The 22,926-nt window shown below is 49.1% G+C and overlaps 2 protein-coding genes across 3 annotated transcripts in view; one reads left to right on the top strand and one right to left on the bottom strand.

Moving 5' to 3' along the window:
* KLHL18 (kelch like family member 18) overlaps nt 1-14,106 on the bottom strand; it is a 49,678-nt gene extending 35,572 nt beyond the window's left edge. For both annotated transcript variants that reach the window (XM_004703992.2, XM_004703991.3), the window contains exon 1: nt 13,971-14,106. In XM_004703992.2, coding sequence (XP_004704049.1) covers nt 13,971-14,099 — 129 coding nt within the window. In that variant the 5' untranslated portion in view covers nt 14,100-14,106. The remainder of the gene's footprint in view (nt 1-13,970) is intronic.
* Nucleotides 14,107-14,323: 217 nt separating this feature from the next.
* The window catches only part of KIF9 (kinesin family member 9), a 51,682-nt gene continuing 43,079 nt past the window's right edge, over nt 14,324-22,926 (top strand). The window contains exons 1-5 of the mRNA XM_045297703.1: nt 14,324-14,565; nt 15,529-15,777; nt 21,167-21,264; nt 22,555-22,720; nt 22,883-22,917. Coding sequence (XP_045153638.1) covers nt 15,588-15,777; nt 21,167-21,264; nt 22,555-22,720; nt 22,883-22,917 — 489 coding nt within the window. The 5' untranslated portion in view covers nt 14,324-14,565; nt 15,529-15,587. The remainder of the gene's footprint in view (nt 14,566-15,528; nt 15,778-21,166; nt 21,265-22,554; nt 22,721-22,882; nt 22,918-22,926) is intronic.

Here is a 22,926-nt window from a genome sequence, read left to right as displayed (position 1 = left end):
TGCCAGCAGAGCTTTGCTTGAACGGCAAGCTGGTGCAGCATGTTCTGTGGGTCCTTGGGACAGTCAGTCAAGGTTCCACGACCTTTAGATTTTATGCATCAACACAAAGAAGTAGCTCACTGCGAGGGAGTGCATCACCTTAATGCCTCCCTCAGAAGTCTCCTCCTTTTAAGTGGCCATTTGAAGAGCAGCTACAGGCTCCTAAGCGCTGAGGCAGCACACCACAGAAACCAGAGGAAGATCACCCTCAGTCAAACGCTTCTGTTCGGTTGGGTGGGATATGGAAACAGTTTGCAGTGCTTAACAAGGGCTTTTTTTTTTTTTTTTTTTAAAGAGTGGTTTTAGGTTCACAGGAAAATTGTGCAGAAAGTACAGAGTGCTCCCACATACTGTTACCCCTTCACCACCCGCACCCTGACACCTACCCACTGTTTTTGAGGCCATAGCAACTCAGCAACCCTGTAGTTGCCCAGAATGTAAACCTTTTCGGGAGCAGACATGCCAGCATTCCCCCTTGGAGCGGCCAGTGGGCTTGAATGGCAGCCTTGCCCTTAGCAGCCTAACCCACAGCACCACCAGGGACTCTTCCTTCCCCTCACCCCCCAGTTTTCCCTCTTACTGATATCAATGTATTATATGGGTTACAACTGATGAACTGCTATCAATACATCACTAGAACTAAAGTCCATCACATACAAGAATCCCTGGGTGGGCACAACAGTTAAGGGTGACACCTCTCAGTGATTAACCAAAAGGATGACTGTTTGGGTTGACCCAGAGGTGCCTCAGTAGAAAGGTCTGGCAATCTACTGGAAAACACAAACAAACACCACTGTAAACCCTATGGAGCACAATTCTAGTCTTACACATGGGGGTTATAACGAGTCAGAAGCAACTTGTTTATTTAATGTAGATGACCTTGGAGTTCCCTCTATGTTGCATGGGCATACAGGTTTAGACAAGACTCCACCATCAGGACAGTCTAGTACACAATAGCTCCACTGCCCTAAACAGCCCACGCCCCACCCATTTATCCCGCTCCCACACTACATCTCTGGCAATCACTGATCTGTCTCTGTGGTCTTGCCTTTTCCAGAATGTTATATAGCTGGAATCATGCATTCCTGAGACTTTTCAGACTGGCTTCTTTCCCATATTGTTCTGCGTCGAGTCGGTTCCGACCCACAGCGACCCTCTGCACAATGGAACAGAAAACACTGCACAGTCCTGCGCCATCCTCACAATTGTTCCTATGCTTCAGCCGATTGCAGTGGCCACTGTGGCCATCCATCTGGTTGAGGGCCTTCCTGTATGTCGCTACCCCTCCACTTTACCAAACGTGATGTCCTTTCTCCAGGGACTGGTCTCTCCTGACAACGTCCAAAGCATGTAAGGAAAGCCTGGCCCTCCTGGCCTCTAAGGAGCACGCTGGCTGCACTTCTTCCCACACAGCTCAGTTTGTCCTCTTAGCAGTCCATGGTACTTTCAGTATTCCTCTCCAGCACCACAATGCAAACGCATCAATTCTTCTTCGGTCTTCTATATTCAATGTCCAGTTTTCACAAGCACATGGGAGAATGGAAAACAGCATGGCTTGGGGCAGGGACATCTTAGTCCTCAAAGTGACATCCCTGCTTCCCAACACTCTAAAGAGGTCTTGTGCAGCAGATTTACTTAATGCAACACACCTTTTGATCTCTTGACTGCTGTTTGCATGAGCATTGATTATGGACCCAAGCAAGACAAAATCCTTGACAACTTGAACCTACTGGTCCAGTTGTGAGGATTTGAGTCCTCGTTACATGGGGTTGTAGTCCATACTGAAGGCGGCAATCCTTGATCTTTCCCACAGCAATGTGCATTTAAGGTCCTTCTACATCTTTTCATGTCTTGGTGGGTCATTTCTTTTTATCTCCGAGAATTATTTCATTGTATGAATGTGTACGTCTGCTTACTCATTTCCTTATTCAAGGTCATCTTGGCTGCCTGCAAAGGAGCCTTGGGAGTGCCATGGGTCAAGCACTAGGATGCAACCGGAAAAGTTCCAACCCACCAGCAGCTCCTCCGAAGAAAGTTAAGGCAATCTGCTCCTGTAGAGACTCCGTCTCGGAGACCCCGGGGAGCAGCTCCACTCTGTCCTACAGGGTCACGATGAGTCGGAAAGGACTCAGTAGCAGATTTGGTATGGGTTGGTTCCAGTTTGGGGCAGTTATGAATAGAATAGCTATAAGCAGCCCCGTGTGGGTTTTTGTATGGACATGATTTTTTTCAACTCATCTGTGTAACTATCAAGGAGCAAGCTCCGGCAGTTTTAAGAAGCTGCCCAATGGTCTTCTGATGTAGAGTACCACTTTGTCTGCTCTCCCACCGCAATGACGGGTGGGACAGCTTCTTGAACAGCATTTGTGTGTTCTGGTCAGCAATTACACACTCTACCCAGGTGTCCCGCTAAATTGGGCCAACTACCAATGATCCTCGACTTTGCCTGCCCAAAGCCCACACTCCGACCCTTCCCTTCAAGAGCCTGGCCACCCCTGGCGAGGTCCACTGGAGCACAGGAGCCACCACGGTCTCCCCACTGGCCCGCCACTCGGCAAGCAGCCAAGCAGCCTCAGCTGCAGCTGAGACAGAGCTGTGTCTTCACGCTTCAAGCTGCAGCAGAGCGACAGCAAGACTTCAAAGAGGAAATGCCACAGTGAAGGGTAACTTCTGTTATGTCAGTTATTTCACCGTTGACTAGTGCAGGTCCATGACAGCTGGCAGTGAGCTGGAAAAAGGAAGCGCTTCACTTCTGATGAATCTACAGTCTTTCTTTACCAAGAAATGCCTGCAATTCCTGGACACTGTTGTGGGGGGAGGTCAGATGCACAGGCATTCCCCCCTTGAGGGCAATCAGTTGCCAAACTGCAGAGGGCCCTGCTCCCTGCCCCTGGGGACAATGGACAGGCTCCTATGGGCGGAGTTCGCATCCTACTGATAATGGTCTCTATCAGTTGGGCCAGGAACAGGCCAAAGGGCTCTGTCCCTCCTGTGGGCGGAATTCGCATCCTACTGATAATGGTCTCTATCAGTTGGGCCAGGAACAGGCCAAAGGGCTCTGTCCCTCCTGTGGGCGGAATTCGCATCCTACTGATAATGGTCTCTATCAGTTGGCAGGAACAGGCCAAACCGTTCTGTCCCTCCTCTTCCTATTGCACCTATGTCCCTGGACCACCCCATTACTGTGTAACCTATAGTGTATCCCCTTCCGGTGACGTATGTCTCTACCTGTAATTAGTGGGCTGGCATGCCCCCAAAGGTATATAGACGTGAGCCAGCAATAGAGAGCTCTCTGGCCTCTCTCTCTGATCTCCCCTCCTTGCTGCTCACTCTCCTCTCTTCCTCCTCTCCCTGTTCCCTTGTCCTCCTTCCCTTCCCCTCTCTCCACGTGGACACCAAGCTGGGCTGAGCAATGCTACCATGTAATGTGTCTGACTGTATTACTGTAATATCTCTCATGTTCTCGATGACTTTAATATAATACTTATATATCTCAACCGTACAATTGTGCATTACTGAACCCGTGGGTAGTATTAGTAGCAGCAGGTGGGGGCTGGCCCCTCACACCCCACCCCACCTCCCTTCGCTATTTTAATTTAATACTACACACTATGTTGAAACTATAGAAGAATATGCTGAAGGCAATAGGGCACTTGTAAACTACTCCAAACTTTACCATAGGGGTCAGTGAACTATACCAGCAGGCCTGGCCCACACCCATCCTGGAGCAAAGCCAAACCTATTTGTGCACAGACTGCCTACAGCTGCTTCTGCACTCCAAAAACTGAGTTAGTTCAGTTGCTGCAGATGGAGGCCTGTAAGGCTTACAAACCCTAAAATATCAACTACCTGGCCTTATAGAGAAATGCTGCCAATACCTGGTAGCCTATCCTAACTGGGATCGTGTGGTGATGGGATCGGGTATTTGGTGAGAAAGGCCTTCCTTCCTCAGTTGCTGCAGGAAAGCTGGATGGTTCTAGGTTAGAGGCATCGGAATGCCAACACTCAACATGTCAAAAGTGGGAAAGGAGAGGCCATGCTGTAACGTGGTAGCTACATAACCTGTTGTCAATTTGAGACTTAAGAGTGAAGGGGTGGAGTATAGCCTGTTAATCAGGTCGCAGCTTGATGACCTCATTTGGAGGCACTGCAGAGATAAATAGCTCGCTGAAGGTGGGACACAGGCTCACTCCCTGGGAGACATTCCTGTTGAGAAGACACATGGAGCTACTCTAGAGCCCTGGAGCTGAAGGAGCCATGTGGAACCCCTGCTAGCGCGGAGATGCTTCCACCACCACTGGATCCACAAGACTTTCCACCCACTGGCCTGTGACCTTGCTGCATCTGGTGTCGTTGCATGTTTGCATGAGTCTGAAGAGGAATTTATGGACTAGTATGGACATATGGGGTAATATTGGACTTGATCTGGACTGGGCTGGGATGTTTTCTTAATGTACAATTACTCTTTTATATAAAGCTCTTTCTTATACATGAGTGTCTATGAATTTGTTTCTCTAGTCAATCCAGACTAACACATATAATATGCAGGCCGGGTTAGGAACACACCTCTCAAAGCACACTGCGGTCTCCTTTTCCACCAAGCAGCCTACAAGCTGAAGCCAGTGGAGCCAAGGGACAGAGGATGGCACATCGGGGACAATCAAGGAAGTACCTGCAGTAAGAACCACCCTGAGCACAAACTTCTGAAATGCTCCCAGCCTGCCAGCAGCCCCAGGGTGACCCACCAGAAGGCTGCTTGGCTAGAGACCACCGTCCCGGGGTGTGCCCCCAGCCATCCGTCCCCAAGAACCCTTCTAGCCACATTCAAGCTCTCACCTCCATCCACCAGTGCCCCCAATATTACTTGAGCAAGATCACACGCAACTTTGTAACGAATGAGTCTCCATCACAAAATGTCACACTAGGAGCACAATCTTCCTCTCAGCTCTACCTGCTCACTAAAAAGGCACAGCTGAAAAACGAGCACAAGTCCCTGAACAACCGCCCAGAGAAAGACGGGGCATGAACAATGTTCAGAGGCACAGCAAATTGTCCAATCTGGCGCAATTTTGCAAAATCTAAGAGTCAAGAGTTCATATGCCTGAAAGACCAGCAGAGGATGGCGAAGCTGCTGCACTGGGAGACACATCACCAGCCTCGCACGCAGAGGTGACACCAACGACGGTATCTGTCCCCTCCTCGGCTTCGCACCACCAGCAGGTGGGGGAGTCACCTAATCAAGGATGCCAAGACTCGCTGCCACCAACAAACAGGTGTGTTGGATTTCAGATCATACAGCTTTGTCTCCTGGGCAAATCCCTTAAGATGGGCGGAATGAAAGCCTCCGCTAGAGGACCTCTCCGGCTCCTTTTAGGATTACTCTAGCCCGACAATTATCCCGGTGTTCCTCATTAGGGTGATGCCGGCATAAAACTGGCACGCTTCGACAAATCCTCGCTTCACTTCCTAGTGGACTTCACCTATTTGTTCATCACAGCGTCACCGAAGTAACACAGTAGGCCAAGACCATGCAGCTCCACTTCCGTGAAAGAGGCGGTGGTGGTGGTGGTGGTGTGGCTGTCTGTCGTCTAGGCCCAATCGGGGCACTCCCAAGTGTGCAAAAAAACCCTCTCCCACCAGAAAGTGGCCCGGTGGTGCAATGCCTAAAGCACCCTGCTGCTCCCACAGAGCTCGGTGGTTCAAACCCCCCCAGCTGCCCTCCGGGAGGGAGGAGGTGGCAGTCTCCTCCTGTAAAAGATCAGCCCTGGGAACCTCTGTGGAGCACTCCGACTGCCCCACAGGGTCGTGTGGGGGAGGAGGAGTCAATCCGAGGCAATGGGTTCAGTGTTTGTAGGTTTCCAGGTTGTGACCTTTCCGCAGCAGATCGCCAGGCCTGATTTCCTGGGTGCATCTGGATAGGCTTTGCATGACTACTTGCATCCCCCAGGGACGCCGGAAAACCATGCACCTGGCTTTCATGGGTCAAGTGGGGCTCTTCCAACCCCGTGCCCTTCCGTCCCCACAGAGAAGACATTCCCTCCTCAAGGTAAGCGTCTCAGACCTGGGTTTGGAAAGTCAGCAGGGCTGTGGGAAAATGGTGAGGGGAAAACCATAAGTCGATCTTTCGAGAGCCATTTATTAGGGGGTGCCATACAAAGGTGGAGGCTGTGGGTGGTGCCATGGGTTAAGTGCTGGGCTAGACAATTCAAACCCACCGGCAGGGCTGGAGAGCTGCTTTGGAAAGGTCACGGCCTTGGAAGCTCTAGGGTGTCCTGGGACAACAGAGGAAGGAGTCGGGAAGAGGAGGAGGAGGAGATGGAAAGGGTGGCTAATGGCCTCCTCTGCCAGAAGACCAAGGAACCCTGCAGGCATAGCACAGTGGGTGACACTTTAGGCTGCTAACCATGAGGTCAGTAGTTTAAACTCACCAGCCGCTCCATAGGAGAAAGCTGAGACTTGCTGCTACCAGGAAGACTTACAGGCTGGGAAACCCACTTTGGGGCCATTCACTATGAGCTGAAATCGATCCAACAACCACAGCTTGGTTTGGTTTGGCTGCCAGAGGCCTAGAAGAATTGAGTGGCACTCGGTTGCCATGTAAGGGAGCATTTTGAGCAAAGATTTCATGGAAGAATCCGAATCACGAGGGAGAAGACACAAAATGAGGAGCTGATGCCAGGGGCTCAAGTAGAAAGCAGATGTTTTGAGAATGATGATGACAACATGTGTACAAATGTGCTTGACACAACAGATGGATGTATGATTGTGATAAGAGTTGTACAAGCCCCCAGTAAAATGATTTTTAAAAAGAGAGCGAGCAGACACAGGATTTTAAGTTCTGACGGACTCAACTTTCTGGAGCTACGAAGGGCAGATGAGCTCCTGAAACGATTGCCGAGACCGCCTTCAAATCTTTAAACCATATAGGGCTGCACAGAACCGGCCCCGGCGGGTTTCTGAGGCTTCCATCTTTACGGGAGCAGAAAGGTTCCTCTTTCTCCCATGGAGCAGCTGATAAATTTGAAACCCTGACCTGGTGGTTAGCAGTCCAGCGTGTACCCCACCAGGGAGGCAGTAAGCCTGGGGTTCTGGTAGCCCAGAGGCAAGGAGCTAGAACCAACCCCTGGGAGGAAGGGAGGCGAGCCTGCGTGGAGGCCTTCCTCTTTCTTAGGCCGTAGTCAACCAGAAGTCTCGGCACTGCTCTCTTCCCAACCTTGATGATGAGACGCTCTACCAAGATGAAGGAACTTTGCTTTGTTTTTTTCTGATAAGAAAAATCATATTCAATTGGAGTCATAACCCAAGGTCCCAAAGACCAGCTCCAGGAGAATTCCTCTCAAAACTGAAAGCCAAATTTGGCACATCTGTAATTATGTGTATTTTCTGGGGTATGGGTCTCGCAGGTTTCAGCACAGATGGTTGAGTGTATTCAAAACAAGTAAGAGATCATCTTTTTCTGTTCTGCCTCTACTCGACTATCCAACAGGTTCCAGTGGAGCCTGTTTCCAAAGAGAAAATGACGACGTGTTCAGGAACAGAAGGCCGATTTTGAGGGCGGCATGCTTGCTAATCCCCACTTGCACCCAAAAGAACCACTGCCACCCAGTCTGCCCTGTGGGCGACCCTGTGGGATGAGCACCCAACTGCTCCTTAGGCTTTCTGACACTATCCACTGTCATGGAGCAGACGGCCAACTGCCAAGGAGCAGCTCATGCATTTGAACCACTGACCTTTAGGTTAGCAGCCCAATGCTTAGCCCACAGTGCCACCAGGCTTCCTTCCCACTTGCCAACTCCCCCTAAGCCTCAAATGATAGAAAAGGTAGCATGTGGTGAAGGATGAGGACCAGGCACCTGCCGTCCAGGCATATACCCCCTTGCAGTCGACAACTGCTGCTAGCTGCCTCTCATTCAGTCTCCAACCCAGGACAAGTCCCTTGTTCTCTGGGCGTGTGTCATCGTCTGTAAAATGCAAGTGACTGCAGGAGAGCAGATATTTATAGACTCTCTAAGGCAGTTTACACTGTTCAGATCAAGCCTCCCCCAAAAGGTATCAGATGATGAAACAAATTCAAACTGACAAGTCGGACACATGCATTCATCTTCATTCTCTCTGGCAATCCCATCCTGTTAGCCCTAATAAATACCTGTTGCTTACTGAGCATTTCCTACACGAATGGTTTAAGAAAAACTAAGGAATGGCAACTTCATGAGAGAGGGACCAGCACGTCCTCCATCTTACAGATCATGAAAACAGAATCACTGAGCTTTGACGAACTTACTCAACTTTCCACAGCTCATAAGTGGCTGGATCCAAAGCCAGGCAGCCTGGCTCAGTCTGGAATAACTGCCTCTCAGTCTGACAATCAAAGAATAACTGTGGCATAAACTCACCAGGAAAGGGGGGAAAAGCGGAGGCAGATTTAAAATATCAACACACTTCTAGAAGATAAAAATCAAATTAGTTGAGTAGCAACGGACTTTGATGGGGAAATCCATGCTCACTGCTGAGGCCCTTCAAAGCCCAACCACTTAAGATGTAAGCAAGAGCAGGGGCTGGAAGCAGGCAGCACTGGGCCCCTACCCCAAACAAGAACATGCTGTGTGCGCCTTTACAGCCCCGCTGGAAGACTGGATCAACTCGCCACTCAGACTCGGGTACTGAGGGCACCACTGAAGCTAAGGAGGGAGCACCATTTGTGGGATTACAAGCAAGTCTGCATAGCAGGCAGAAGCCCCAGCCCCCGAACCAGGTAATGTTCCCGAAGCTTACACCGAGGCAGAAACTTAGAGGATGGTCTATAAACTCTGATTAAAAGGGCAGGTCCACCATCACCCTACAAAAATAGTCCTCAGACCAGAAGTAGGATTACCAGGGAGCCTGTCAGATATGAATTGTCAGATGCATGTCAAACCTACTGGATCAAATTCTGGGGTGGGGTTTAACAACCAAGGTTTGTTTTTAAGGTTGCAGTTTTGAAAAATGATCTAAAACCTCTGTTGCTGTTCACAATATATATATACAACTCACATCACCCAAAGCAACCATTTCAATATGTACAATTCAGTGACATTGAGTGCATTCTTCAAGGTGCACAACCATTCTTGTCCTTTTGAGAATTATTCATCCCCTATTAACAGAAAGGAGCTCTGGTAGTGTACTGGATTGTGCACTGGGCTGCTAAACACAATGTCAGCAGTTCAAAACCACCAACCACTCCTTGGGAGAAAGATGAGGCTTGCTATTCCTGTAAGAAGTTAACAATCTTGAAAAGGCACAGAGGCAGCTCTACTCTGTCGTACAGGATTGCTGTGAGTTTGGAATCAATTCCAGGGCAGTGAGCTTAGAGCTTATTAACATAAACTCACTGGCCCCAAAACTGCCCATCTAACCTTTCCAAGTTGATGTTGTCAATTTATAGGAGCCCTGGTAGGACAGTGGTTAAGTGCTGCTCAGGTGCTAACCCAATAGGTTGATGGTTCAAGTCAACCAGCAGTGCCCTGGGGCAAGCTATGCTTTAAAAGCAGTTTGCTTTTTAAAGATTTACAACCTTGAAAAAACCCTGTGAGTCAGTTCTACTCTGTGCTATGGGTCAAAATCAACTCAATGGCCAAGTGGTGGTTTTTTGTTTTGTTTTTATTCTTCATTTAAAGAAGGCTTCAGGATATGTTTTTGGTTTATGGTTTAGAGATAGTACTGACTTAATGTTCTGTAATTTAGTTCTGTAGTTCCTAATATCCATTGCGATGACAACAGAACTCAGACAAAATTCTTCATTCAACAGTTTATTAAAGAAGTTAAATTGTAGGGATCAGGTATCAGGCATCAAAGAACAAAAAATCATATCATTGTGAATGAGGGGAAGTGCAGAGTGGGAACCCAAAGCCCATCTGTAGGCAACTGTACATCCCCTTACGGAAGGGTCTCGGGAAGGAGACGAGCCAGTCAGGGTGCAGTGTAGCAACGATGAAACATACAACTTTCCTCTAGTTCTTAAATGCTTCTTCCTCGCCACTATCATGATCCCAATTCTACTTTACAAATCTGGCTAGACCAGAGGATGTACACTGGTACAAATAGGAACTGGAAACACAGGGAATCCAGGACAGATGATCCCTTCAGGACCAGTGCTGGGAGTGGTGATACCAGGAGGGTGGAGGGAGGGTGGGGTGGAAAGGGGGAACTGATTACAAGGATCTACATATAACCTCCTCCCTGGGGGACAGACAACAGAAAAATGGGTGAAGGGAGATGTCGGACAGTGTAAGATATGACAAAATAATAATAATTTATAAATTAGCTAGGGTTCATGGGGGAAGGAGGAGGGGGAAGGAGGGGGGGGAAACGAGGAGTTGATGCCAAGGGCTTAAGTGGAGAGCAAATGTTTTGAGAATGATGAAGGCAACAACGAATGTACAAATGTGCTTTACACAACTGATGTATATATGGATTGTGATAAGAGTTGTCTGAGCCCCCAATAAAATGATTTTTAAAAAAGAGAAGTTAAGTTGTAAAGCCAATGAGCAATGTTCAGGGTAGTTTTTTACGAGGACATGTTACATATAGTTTCAGGTCTGCTAATAAGTGCCCAGAGGGGCAAAGCACTCTGCTGTAATCCTCAACACATTCAGCTCAAGCTCCTTGGGTCAGCAAACCCAGTTCCCTGAATTAAGTGCCCAGAGGTACCCCATTCCAGTAACCCTATGCCCAAAGGCACTAGGCTCCACTTTTGTGAGTCAGCAAGTTCCCCAATTAAGTGCCAAGAGGCATACCACTCCACAAGCCAGCCTCTTGCACAAACACACTCGACTTGCCCCATGGGTTGGGAAGTCCATCACTCTGCCCCATGCTCTGGCTCCCTGTTCTACTGCTGCGCCTCCAATGGTATAGCTGTCATCTTGATCCAAGAGGTTTGCAGTACAATGATCTCAGACCCAGAGGACGTACTCCTCTCCTGACTCTTGCTGGTGATGTGATGATCCCTCCTCCTGCTTCTCAGAGGCTCATTTTATACACCGCAGGATGCCACTCCAGGGAATCCCGTTTGCAATTACTTGAAGGTGAATCCTATCAGCACCTCCCTCCACCTTCTTCCCAGATCCATGAAGGGAAAGGTTATTTGGTGGAAGTTAGAGACTGGCTAGAGGAGCCACATTAAATAATTCACTGGCCCTACAGAGATTACCTAAGGGTCACAGTTTCAGAGGTTCATCCAGTCTTATTGGCCCCAGAAAGCCAATGTGTTTTAATAAAGCTTCCAGATGATTCTGGGACTCATTAAAGTTTGAGACTCACTGCTTCCATGGAGGCCCCTTGTCAGTAAGCCCATCCCATCCCAAGATGCTTCCAAGCAACTTTTCAGTGCCTCTGTTTACTTGGAAGGCAGGAATCACCAGAGATTTAAGGAAAGACGCTATAGTCAGAGGGAGAGACCAACACAGATACCAAAGTGCAGCTGATGCAAAGGGAAGAGGCAAGAGGCTTGCTTGGCTTCTCCCCTCCCCCCATTATCACACTGCTACTGAGCTGCTCCTCAGGTGCTGCACAGTGCTTACAAACCAGGGCTGTCAATGTTCTCTGTGATCCTGTCTAACTCTACCATAGGCCTGTAAACTGATCTTTATGCAACGCCCCCCCCCCCACACACACACACAGAAATCAAACTCACTGACTCACAGTCACCCTATAGGGCAGGGTAGAACTGCCCTGTTGGGCTTCTGGGGCTCTAACTCTTAATGGAAATAGCCTCACCTTTCTTACAGAGTGGCTGGTGGGTTTGAACCGATAATCTTGTGGTGAAGCAGCCAGTGCATAGCCCATTACACCACCAAGGCTCCTCTTTATGTCCCACACCCTTGAAATTAAGATAGCAATTTAGATTAATACTCTTGGTTGGAGCTACCAAGTGGTATTTCACTAGTTCCTTTGAATGAACGAGGCAGTATTTTAACAAAAAAGTCACACAGGCATTTTTTTCTGCTAAAGCCCTTTCCCATGTTCTGTTATTTCATGAAATGCAGAGTCAAAACACAGTTACGATTTACAAAGAAGTATCTGTGACTATTCAGCCTTGTATGCCTGCCCTTTTTGCTTCTCTCAGTCTTAAATACTTTCTCAGGCTCACACCTACAACCCCAATCTAAATTCAAAAATTCTCTCTGATGGCTGCTTTACACCAATCTCTACTCCATGGCTTCGAATCAGGTCCTTCAGGTTTGCAAAGCTGAGACGGTGCCTTCCTACCCAATAACAGGACCTCTCACAGGTGATTTGTGTGTACCTGGAGCTTGTGTACCTGGAGCGTCTGGTAAGCATCACAGGAGGCTCTTGTTAAAAACTAGGTTATGATCTAGTACATCTGGGGTTCAGCGCGCGTGCGCGTATGCGTATGTGTGTGTGTGTGTGTGTGTGTGTGTGTGTGTGTAAACCAGAATAAGCAGGCGTGTGTGTGTGTGTGTGTGTGTGTGTAAACCAGATTAAGCAGGCTTGAAACCCAATTGTACGCACCCCAAATATTACAGCCCCAACCACACCTTTCTCAGGCTACTGGTATGGACATGGTCCACCTTGCCATCGCTGCTAACAAAACCCTCATTTGTTCTTATTCCTTCCTTGGCTTCCATTATCCTCTGACAGTCCAGGTTTTTTTGGGTTTTTTTCTCAATCCCTCTGGTTCCCCTATCAGGCCACTTCGGCCCTCTTCAGGAGAGGTTCGGGCACAGTGAAACAAAAATGTGCCAAGTATTATGCAACGCAGGCCGCAGATATTCTCATGTAATCCCCATGCTAATACAGAGAATTAGGAATCACCCCTATTTTTACATTTGGAAAAGTGAAGCTTAGGGAGATTAAGTCATTTGCCCGAGGTTGCAAGTAGGAATGTAATCCAAATCCTTTGACTTCAAACCCATACCCTCAGCCATTCTGAGCGACCGCCTCCAGAAATCTCGGCTCAATGCGTGGGAAGGAAAGTTTCCTTAACCCAGGGAGTCTGTTTCGTTCTGCTTTGTTTCTAAACCGGAACAAAACGGGGGGTCCTGCACAAATGCTGGGAGCTTGCCAGCCCAAGTACGGCAAGGCCACGGGCCTGCAGCACCCTCACCCCGCGCCGCTGGAGGAAGGCTCCACACTGCTGCAGCTCCGCGGAAGAGGAGCGCACGTGCCTCTCCCAGCAGGAATGGATGGGAAGCTCGGAGGGAGACAGGCTCTGGAGACCAGAATGCCGGTAGGGAACAGGAAGTTAAGAGATCTCGCCCCTATTGATGTCAGCACCCCTCCCCTCTACACAGCCCAGCAGCCCAACCTCCAAGGCTTTGTAAAACAGGGAGGGGAAAAAAAAAAACCCAAAAAACAAAACCAGGGAGGTGGGGGTGGTGCGAGGAGAGGATGCTTCCAATGTGGCAGGTAGCTGCCCACCTCCAAAGATTTCCAAAAACTCCGGCGACAAAGTGATCATCTGAAAATCAAGGCGAAGCAATGCTTACTAAGGAGAAGCCCACGCCGCTCCCAAAGCACAACCAACTTCAAGGGGTACAGACGGGTTTATGAGAATAAAAGATGTTTCAGAAGTGCTCATCGGAAGACACAGCCGGCCACCGCCCCTTCCTCCAGCGAGGGGCTGCAAGTCCATTTCCTCAGTGTAACCGAAGAGGGAGGCGGGCACCCCACTGTCCCCCATTCCTAGGGCCTAAGTCCAGCACCTCCCCGCGTGCCTGGCACGGGCTGGGGGGGCTGTCCTTCACCCCTTCTCGCACCAGATCTAATTCTCCTCCTCCTCCTGCCGGGAGGCATCTCTCTCCCCCTGAACTTGGCCCCTCTCCCACCTTCCCAGCTCAACCTCACCCCATTCAACCTCTCCCCTACCAGCCCTCCCTCCTCCCCAGCCGGCCGCGCTGCCCTCAGCTCCGCGCCGCCCAGCCGGCGCGCGGTACCTTGAGCGTCACGTCGCACAGCTTGCCCTGCCGCCTGATCTCCTCCATGACTCCGTAGCCGCGACTAGGCAACTCGGACACGGAGAAGTGCACCAGGTCCTCCAGCTCCTCCGCGCCGTCCTCCACCATCTTCCCCCGCCGCCTCGACTGCGCAGGCCTGACCGGCCGGCCCGACACTCTGCAGGGCGGGGCGAGGGCGTGCGCCCGCTGGAGCGCGGAGCGCGTTGTCGGAACGGGACGGGCCTGCGCGGCCGCCGTAGAGCAACTCCTCGGCGCCGGAAGCCCTGAGGCCCCGCTTCCTGGCTTAACGCAGCCTCCGTTCCTGCGCTGTCCCGACTCTTGCTCCTCGCGGGCAACGGCTGCAGCCTTCCTAAATCAGTCGGTGCCATTTCCCGTCTTCCAGTTTGGCCCTGTCGTCTTGGCTGAGGACCACGGACTTCATTTCCGCCACTACTCGAGACTTCCGGAACCCCCGGAAGTGGCCGGTTGCCATGGCGACAGTGTACACAACCTGTCAGCCTCCCATGGGGCGTCCAGGTCGCTTGCCCGGCTTCAGCCGTACAGCGACCCGTGGCACGCTCCGGCTTCGCGAGCGGTGAGCAGGGGCCACGCGGCGCCGGGGGGTGGGAGCGGGGGCTGGGCAAGGGTGTGCGCCCGCGTGGTGGGCCGCAGCGGGGGTCCGAACCTCGCGCCCCCTGGAGTCCTAGGGCTTAGGCTCGCTCATTTATGCAGCGAGGGCAGACAGCACAGCATCCTGGCCGGGGCTTGGGGCGCGGGGTGCTTGAGGCAAACGTTGCGTTGGCCTCGCGAGGGTCTCACGTCACGCCTGCGGTCCAAGGCGCGTGAGGCGGGGGAGCCCGAGGCCATCTGTTCTTCGGCGCTCGTCGGCTTTCAAACTGGAGGGCGCTTCGGGATCGGCAATCCGAGCCTTTCGCTTTACCGACGATGAAGCGGCTTCAGAGAAGGATGGGAGTGGGCTCAAGAGCAACTGCAGCTCGGCCTCTAGGAAGGGGTCTGGTACGTTGAGTCACAGAGGAAAAAACGCTAGTTCTCTGGGCTTCTTCGCGTCTGTGTGCGGCGCTGGGCTGAGCGAGGTTGGGCCCGAGTTCAGATTTCAGTAGCTGCCGCCTCTGTAGCTGCTGGGAGTGCCGGATGAGGGAGTCGCCTGGGCAGGGGATTCTGGTGAAGGGCAGAAAGGCAGGGGGTGCCCCTGGCGCCGACAGCTTGAGCCGTCAGTCAATCCTTCTCCTCTTGTGGAGCCTTCAGTAGTGCTGGACGTTAATTCTGACCTCTCTCACCCCCAAACAAACGAGAAAACAGAGGACTCCTGGGGGCATCTCAGAAGCTCCCTTGCCTGAGAGGGGCCTTCCCCACAAGGTCACGAGTGGGGGGAGGGTGCTGCTAAAACAGTGTAGAGAGCAACTGAAGAAGGCTTCTGGCAAGTGAAAGGGTAGAAACCAAGTGCCCTAGAAGGGTGATGGGCACTTGGGCTTGAAGGTGGTCTGGGAGGGCAGTTGACACATGCTCCTTGGGGTGTGAAACTAAACCCCTCTTTCAGTAGTGACAGAAGATGGACTCACCACCGGTGGAGATGCCTCCACCCTCTGACTTCCAGCCATGACCATCACCACCACCAGTCATCTTTTTTGGTGCACCTGCTCTGCCCGGGACACTGTTCTGGATGTTGTGGGGGGAGTCAAACCATTTAAAAGGCACAGACCTTGCCAACAAGCAGCTTGTCATTTAAGTTGGGAGCTGAAACTCATTCCAATGAAGCGGCGTAAGAACAGTAACAAGCGGTATTTCAGTAAGTGCAAGATGGCGTGGGGTCCCCATGTCTGGGTCTGGAGGGTCTGCTGAGTAGGGTGTGGGTGTTAGGGAAGGCTTGTTGCATGTCCAGAGTCCAGGGGTGGGCTTTGGGAAGTGCAGATGGAGGCAGCTGCATGTGCATGTGCTTGTGGCAAAATGCAGGGCTATGGGGGGGCCGCCCTTGGGAGGAGGGTAACCATTCACACTGCCTGTGTTGCATTTCCTTGTGCTGTTAATGGACAAGACCTCCTTAAAGAGAACCTGCCTCCAGAGCTTCCCTGCTTTTGGGTTAGTACCTGGACTCCCTGGGTAGGCAGGATGGGTCTCCCACGGTTGACATGGAATGAAGGGCAGACCTTGAGCGTGTTTCCTTGAGCCAAGGCACACCTACATCCCTCCACCATCGAATTCCCAAAAGCCTAGACCAGCAGTTCTCAACCTGTGGGTCTCGACCCGTTTGGGGTCGCCCGATTCATCACAGTAGCAAAATGACAGTGATGAAGTAACAATGAAAATAGTGTTATGGTTGGAGGAGTCACCACAACATGAGGAACTGTGTGAAAGGGTGGCGGCAGGAAGAAGGTGGAGAACACTGGCCTAGACCAAAGTGAGCTTTGGTTTCCTTCCTTGAGGATACAGGTTAGAGCTGGCGGAGGCTTTGTACTTCTAGAGCTCAATTTTGCCCGCGCAAATATTAAAACATAAATTGGGCAGGCCATTATCCTTGCTTACTGCAATACATTTCATATTTATTTTCTAAAAATCAAAACATCTCAACAACCCCATGGCCAGGAAAAGCCATCTGTGACACACTTGAAGAATATAGGAATCATGTACACACTCTGCGATAGATAAATATGTCAGGGTGGCATCGTGGGGTAAGTGTTGGGCTACTAACCTCAAGGTTAGAAGTTTGAAACCACCAGCCGCTCTTCAGGAGAAAGATGAGGGTTGCAGCCTCGGAAACCACGGGGGCACTTCTGCCCCTGCCGGTAGAGTCACTACGAGTCAGAATCGTCTCAATGACGGTGAGTTTGTTTTTTTGAGTGTATGTTCGCTTATTTGATTTGAGGGTCAAAGGACTTATAAACAGGAGTTTGATTAAAACAATTAAAGTTGCATTTCATCCACACGGAAGCTGTGAACCGTCTATTTAACTTGCTGAAATCGAGTTTCTTCCTGCCACCTGAGCCTAGGTAATGCAGCTTGCCAGTGGGTCAGCACAAGTTGTCTCTGGAAATGTGGAAGGACAGGAATAATTTTAAAATCTGGAGTCATCGGGGTTCACACTGGTAAAACCTCTCACACAACACACATAAAATGTTGGCACTTTAAACATTCAACATGCTTTTTAAAATTTCTAAAATCAGCAAAAAGGTAAGAGAAGGAGTTTATGTCAGGCACACAGAGTAAAGGTCTCGAATATTAGTTTTAAAAGAGTGAGCACCACCTCAGTGTATTTCTGAAAGTGCTCAGTGTAGTACATGTAGGCTGTTTCCCCTTCTTAACAATGTTGATATTGCTCTCTTCTGATTTGGAGATGAAATGGAATTAGCTCCCTTTCCCCAAACTCTTGTCATAAGTTCTGCAGATTCCTCTGCTGATTCTCTTTTACTCAAGTTCTCAAGTCCTTTCTCCGGCCCCAAGGAAGAACAGATTGTTTTAGGGCCAGAAGCCTCCTTTCATGTTGAACTACTCAACCCAGACAAGGAAGATCAAAAGAGAAACAATGCATCCTGACCCCTGGGCCTTGTCTCCACTCAAAGTCTGTTGTGTAGCTCTAATGCTAAATGAATTCTTACAACCGTTTTTCTTTATTCTCATAGTTCTCTCAAAAGGCATGTTTGAAACTTGAGAACCCAATCTGGGGATGATACTACTAAAATTATAAAAGGAACAAAACAGGATCCTAGCACATTAGACAATCTTAGAAAGGGAATTTTATTTACATGTGAAAGTCGAAATCTTGGAACTATTTTAAATGGTATTGTGTTAATTTGCCTAATGCTTTGAACAATCAAGTTATATATTTTAGAAACCATGTTTTCTAATATTCCTTAACTAGACTTAATACAATGAGGACTACAGATAGATTGTTTTCACTTAGCTTATTTCAGAACTGTCAGCATTTTCTTTCAATAGTTCATCCTTTGGCATCAGTGTAGATCATTGTTATCAAAGTGTGCAATCCAATGTGCTGGGGGTACTGGGACGGTCCAGGGGGCTGCAAAAGCAGATCCCCATACTTTGTCTTGGATTATGAACTATAGTATAAAAAGTTTTCAATTGCCAGGGTGTGCTGAGTAATTTTTTTTTTTTTGGCCTATTGGTGGGGTGGTAGGCCAAATAAGGTTGGGAACCCATGGTGTAAATAATGAGACACCTGGAAAATTGATTAAGTTGGACATTCCCTTGAAGCAATTAAAAACAGTATAATTATCACCTGTATTTAATAATCATTTTTGCTCCTCCGTGCTATGTGAATGCTAGATCCAAAGTTGGCTGCCTAATTAGTATTACATATTTTTACACAGACAGCCCCAAGAGAGCGACGTAGTGTGAGTTGACCAATGGGGCTAAACCCAATAATAGATCTTTTAGTTATTATTTGGAAGATTGTGATGCAATTCCATCTTTAGAAATGCTTACAAAATATTTTCATTAGAAAGGATCTTAGAGATCAGTTAACCTACTCAGTGCAACATTCTCCTTTGCAGGTGTTTATGGTTTTTACCTTGAGAAGATCTTTTCCAAAACCAAACGGTGCCATCAAGTCATTTCTGACTCATAGTGACCCTATCGGACAGGGTAGAACTGTCCCTGTGAGTTTCCAAGACGACAATTCTTTAGGGGAGTAGAAACTCCTGTCTTTCCTGAGGAGTGGCTGGTGGTTTTGAACTTCTGACCTTATGGTTAGCAGCCCAACTCGTAACCACTACCCACCAGGGCTTCTTCATTTATGGAATGGCTCTCAATATTAGGAAAACCCTTTAGCTAAACCTACCATCCTGTCATTTTTATCTGTAAGTTTTCATCCTATACCAGATAAAATATATTTAACTAATTTTACTATAGATTTAACTCATTTTACTATAGATGGTAATTATATGTAAATAAATGAGAAGATAAATGCAGTAGATTCTTCTTATTCATGCTAGTTATGTTCGGTATGTTGCAAACACTAAATTAATGACTACTGAATCATTGCTTTTAGAGGGGATTACAGGGTTGGGTTCCTGCAACTGGTTGGGTTCATCAACCAGTCAATACATAACCTTCTCTAACACACTCATTTTCATGGTCAGGCATGTCACAACCTTCTTGCACTTAGGAACACTAGACTCTTACTATGTGTGATATGGGCCCCCCTTTAAACAGTGAACCACCAGGCAAAAGCACAAAAGTGCCAAAAAGACAAGAAACTAAATAGACAGCAAAAAAGGGACACTTATTTACAGTTCCCTTAACTTTTTTCATAAATTCAGCAAGTTTATGAGAGTGAAGTAAGACATACTGACACCTTGTTGGCCCTCACTAGGAATTTGCATATCAGGCATCTCAATTTTTTTTTAACTGTTCTGTGCATGTCCATAGAAGAGCCAGGAGTATTGATTTGGGCAAACTGGAATAGATTTGCACAAGTAGGTGAATTCACAAAGGACTCTTTGAAGAATGGGGATCGACTGTATATGTGTGGCTGAAAACAGATGGTGGGGACGGGATCACAATGAGTTTGGGGAGGAGGTAGGAAGAGTCTGCGATTTTTCTGTTCATAGAGCAGTGGAGAAGAAAGCTTATTTGATTATGGATTAGATTAATTATTAGCATTGTATACTCTAGAGGAGATATGTCTGGTCTGTTGAGGAGAAAAATGTGTTTTAATGCTTTTCACAGTGCTTTCGAGTAAAATAATAATGCATGAGTCAAAACAGGTGGACTCTAGATACAGAACCTTTCTGGAAACTACGTCTGAGATGAGTCTGCTAAGGAGTGCGTTCTCTGTGCTTTATCTTGAGACTTTCTTTGGATCATGAGTGGAACATGAAGCCGCCCTGGTGTAAGGTGACCAGACGTCCCACTTTTGGCGGGACATCCCGATTTTTAACAATTTGTCCCATGTCCCACGGCATTTTTAAAAAGTCCTGATTTTTTTGAAAGAATGCACAAGCTAGGGTATACGGTTTTCGGCTGCCATGTGGCTATTTCGCCAGGATATGAGTTTTATCAATGGTGTCCCGCTTTACCAATGTTAAAATCTGGTCACCTTACCCTGGTGGCACATTGATCTGCGAGCTACAAAGTGAGCGGTTCGAACCCCTCCATCGCTCCACAGACGAAAGACAAGGTTGTCAACTCCTGTAAAGATGCAGTCTCAGAAAACCAATGGGGCTATTAAATCTTACAATACAGGGTCTTTATGGGTCATATTGGACTCAGCAGTAGTGAATTTAGTGGGAAATGGTCAAGCAGCCAATGAGGTAGAAAGGACACATCCTTACTGAGCCAGGTTCTGTGGTCCAACCCACAGCCATCAAGCCAATTCCAACTTCTCGTGACCCTACAAGACAGGTTAGAACTGCTCAGAGGGTCTCTGAGGCTCTCAGTCTTGATCGAAGAAGCCCTGCTAGTGCAGTGGGTTAAGCGTTGGGCTGCCAACCACAAGGTCAGTGATTTAAACCCAAAAGCTCTGTTCCCTGCTCTGTTGGACAGGCAGCTCGATGGCTTCGAAAACCCAGTGGGACAGTTCAGGACTCCCACAGGGTCACTGAGTGGGAATCAACTTGGTGGCAAACTCAAAAAGCTCAGGGCCACGGAGTCAATTCTACCTCATGGCGACCTGAGAGGACGGTAGAACTCCCCAGTGGGTTTCTGAGGCTGGGAAGCTTTCCTGGAGTAGCAAGCTTCCCCCTTTTCCCTTGGCGCTGATGATGGTTTTGACAAGGTCAGCAGCCCAACATGTAACCCTTGAGTCATAGACAGTGGGTTTTAAGTCTTTTCAGAAGCAAACCGCCTTACCTTTCTCCCTCAGAACCATTGATGAACTTGAGCCACTGGCCTGTCTGTGGATGGAGCACTGAAATGTCAAAGGGTTGAAAGAAAGGCTGGCCTTAGCGGGCTAGGAACAACAGGACCTACTGCATGCTGCCCTTTTCTGTCTTTTCTGTAACTCCAAGTGATTTTTATAAGGGAAAGGAAAGGCTCAGGTCTGACAGTCTCCAAAAGGTATACGCTACTTCTGGAGAGCGGATGCGGCCATGCGGGGACCGCGAGGGCGCTTCGAGATGGAAGATGTGCACGCCACCCTTTTCTGAGCTGAATGAGCCACACCTCCCTTCTGACTCGCTGGAGGGTGACTACTGAAAATGCCATTGTCCTCTTCTTTTTAGCTAGAATGAGCACCAGGAAAAGAGTCCATGCTTTCGTCAGAGTCAAACCTACTGATGACTTTGCTCATGAAATGATCAGCTACGGAGAGGACTACAAAGTAAGTGCAGCGGGTCTGCTTTCCTCTGCCCAGGCCTGGCTCTGTCCTCCCTCGCTGCTGTCTGACACTGCTTCCAGACAACCCTGTCAGGAAGGACCGACACTGAGTTGGAAGCGGTTCAAATAAGACTCCAGTTCAAATAAGACTCCAGTGCCAGGTCCAAACTCCTCCCATCCCCACCCTTTCATTGATGAGGAAGCTGGGAAAGCTTCCCTTTCAGGTTGACTTTTTGGTCAATAAGTTTACCTTGAGCACAACAGAGGCAGAAAAACTGGTACTCAGACAGTACACGATTAAGAAAGCTTTCATTTACATAGTCTGGGGGGGGGATGGGTTTCATTGATCATGGTCAAACATACCAAAGCAGTGAGGGAATTTCGTGTCAAGAGAGCCAGAAACATTTCTCCGTCCCTATACCCTTGCTCCTGTCCTGAGAACCCCTCTGACAGACAGACTTGGGACAACGTGAGACTGGTAGGAGTCTTCGTTCAGCCACTGTGGGCAATTCTGAGTCAGTCTATGCGCCAAGCATTCAAAGGCAGGCCATTAAAGCGTTGAAGGTCCAGGCCACTCAAACAGAGATCAGCACCGCCCTGTGAAATGTGCCCTCCTGGATGTAGTTTCCAGAAACACCGACCACTTCCTGCGTGAAGACTGGGTCTTCATTTTGCTCCCTGGGCCAGGCCTTGGTTTCTCCGTGAGGGCAGTCAGTGCAAGAATTTAACCAGAGTCTGTTTACAGTAGCCGTACCAACTGACTTTCCCTGGGCACCTCTCTAAGCCAGCTGACACTTAGTGGAAACCCACTGATTACTGACAGGTTGAGCACTCTCAGTTTGCCCTAGTGAGTAGCTCTGCTGAGAAGTCCAAGGTCCTTTCTACGGCTCCCACGTCAGTCATCATCCCTCACATTGACCCATGGGTTGTGTGCGGAACTAGGTGTTCACGTGATGCTGAGCTGGGGGAGCCTCCCTGCCAATCACCAGAAGGATGGGCCTCCATCCCACGGGTCCCTGCAGCCTACTTCAAGGCCTTCCTGTGAAGCTGGTTTCACGAGAATAGGATGGTGTCGCAACCTCTCCAAAGGCACGCCCTTTTCCCATCCCAAAGCTGCCATCAGGAATACCAGCCCACCTGTGGGAGTCCCCCGGCCTTCCTTCCTCGGGTTCCTTTCTTTAATTCCCTGTAAGTCAGGCCTCAGCTGGCAGTGGCTTCAAACCCCCTCCCCCCAAAAACAACAACCCCGTTTCCTAACAAAGAACATCTCTGCTCTCTCTCCCTTCCTCGCCAGAGCATTGACATTCATTTAAAAAAAGACACCCGGAAAGGAGTTGTCAATAACCAGCAGACAGACTGGTCGTTCAAGCTCGATGGAGTTCTCCACGACGCCTCCCAGGACTTGGTTTATGAGACAGTCGCCAAGGATGTGGTTTCTCAAGCCCTGGATGGCTATAATGGTAATTCAGCTCATTAACCATTAACCCTGGCCTTACGTAAGAACCTGTAGAGCCCCTCCCAGAGGAAGATGGGCCAAGTATTCTGTGGCAAACCAGATAAAGTTATCACCTTTCTTTACTACACACTTGATTGCTTCTTCGTCTGTCTCCACGGTCTCGCAGGTGGAAACGATGTGCTCGGTGCAGTTGTGGGCCTGGTGCGATCC

This window comes from Echinops telfairi, unplaced genomic scaffold (genome assembly GCF_000313985.2).
Source record: "Echinops telfairi isolate 266 unplaced genomic scaffold, ASM31398v2 ScPeMD7_7420;HRSCAF=8458, whole genome shotgun sequence".
Lineage (NCBI taxonomy): Eukaryota > Metazoa > Chordata > Mammalia > Afrosoricida > Tenrecidae > Echinops > Echinops telfairi.
The sequence above is the reverse complement of the archived record's forward strand: the minus strand, read 5'-3'. Positions and strand labels throughout refer to the sequence as shown.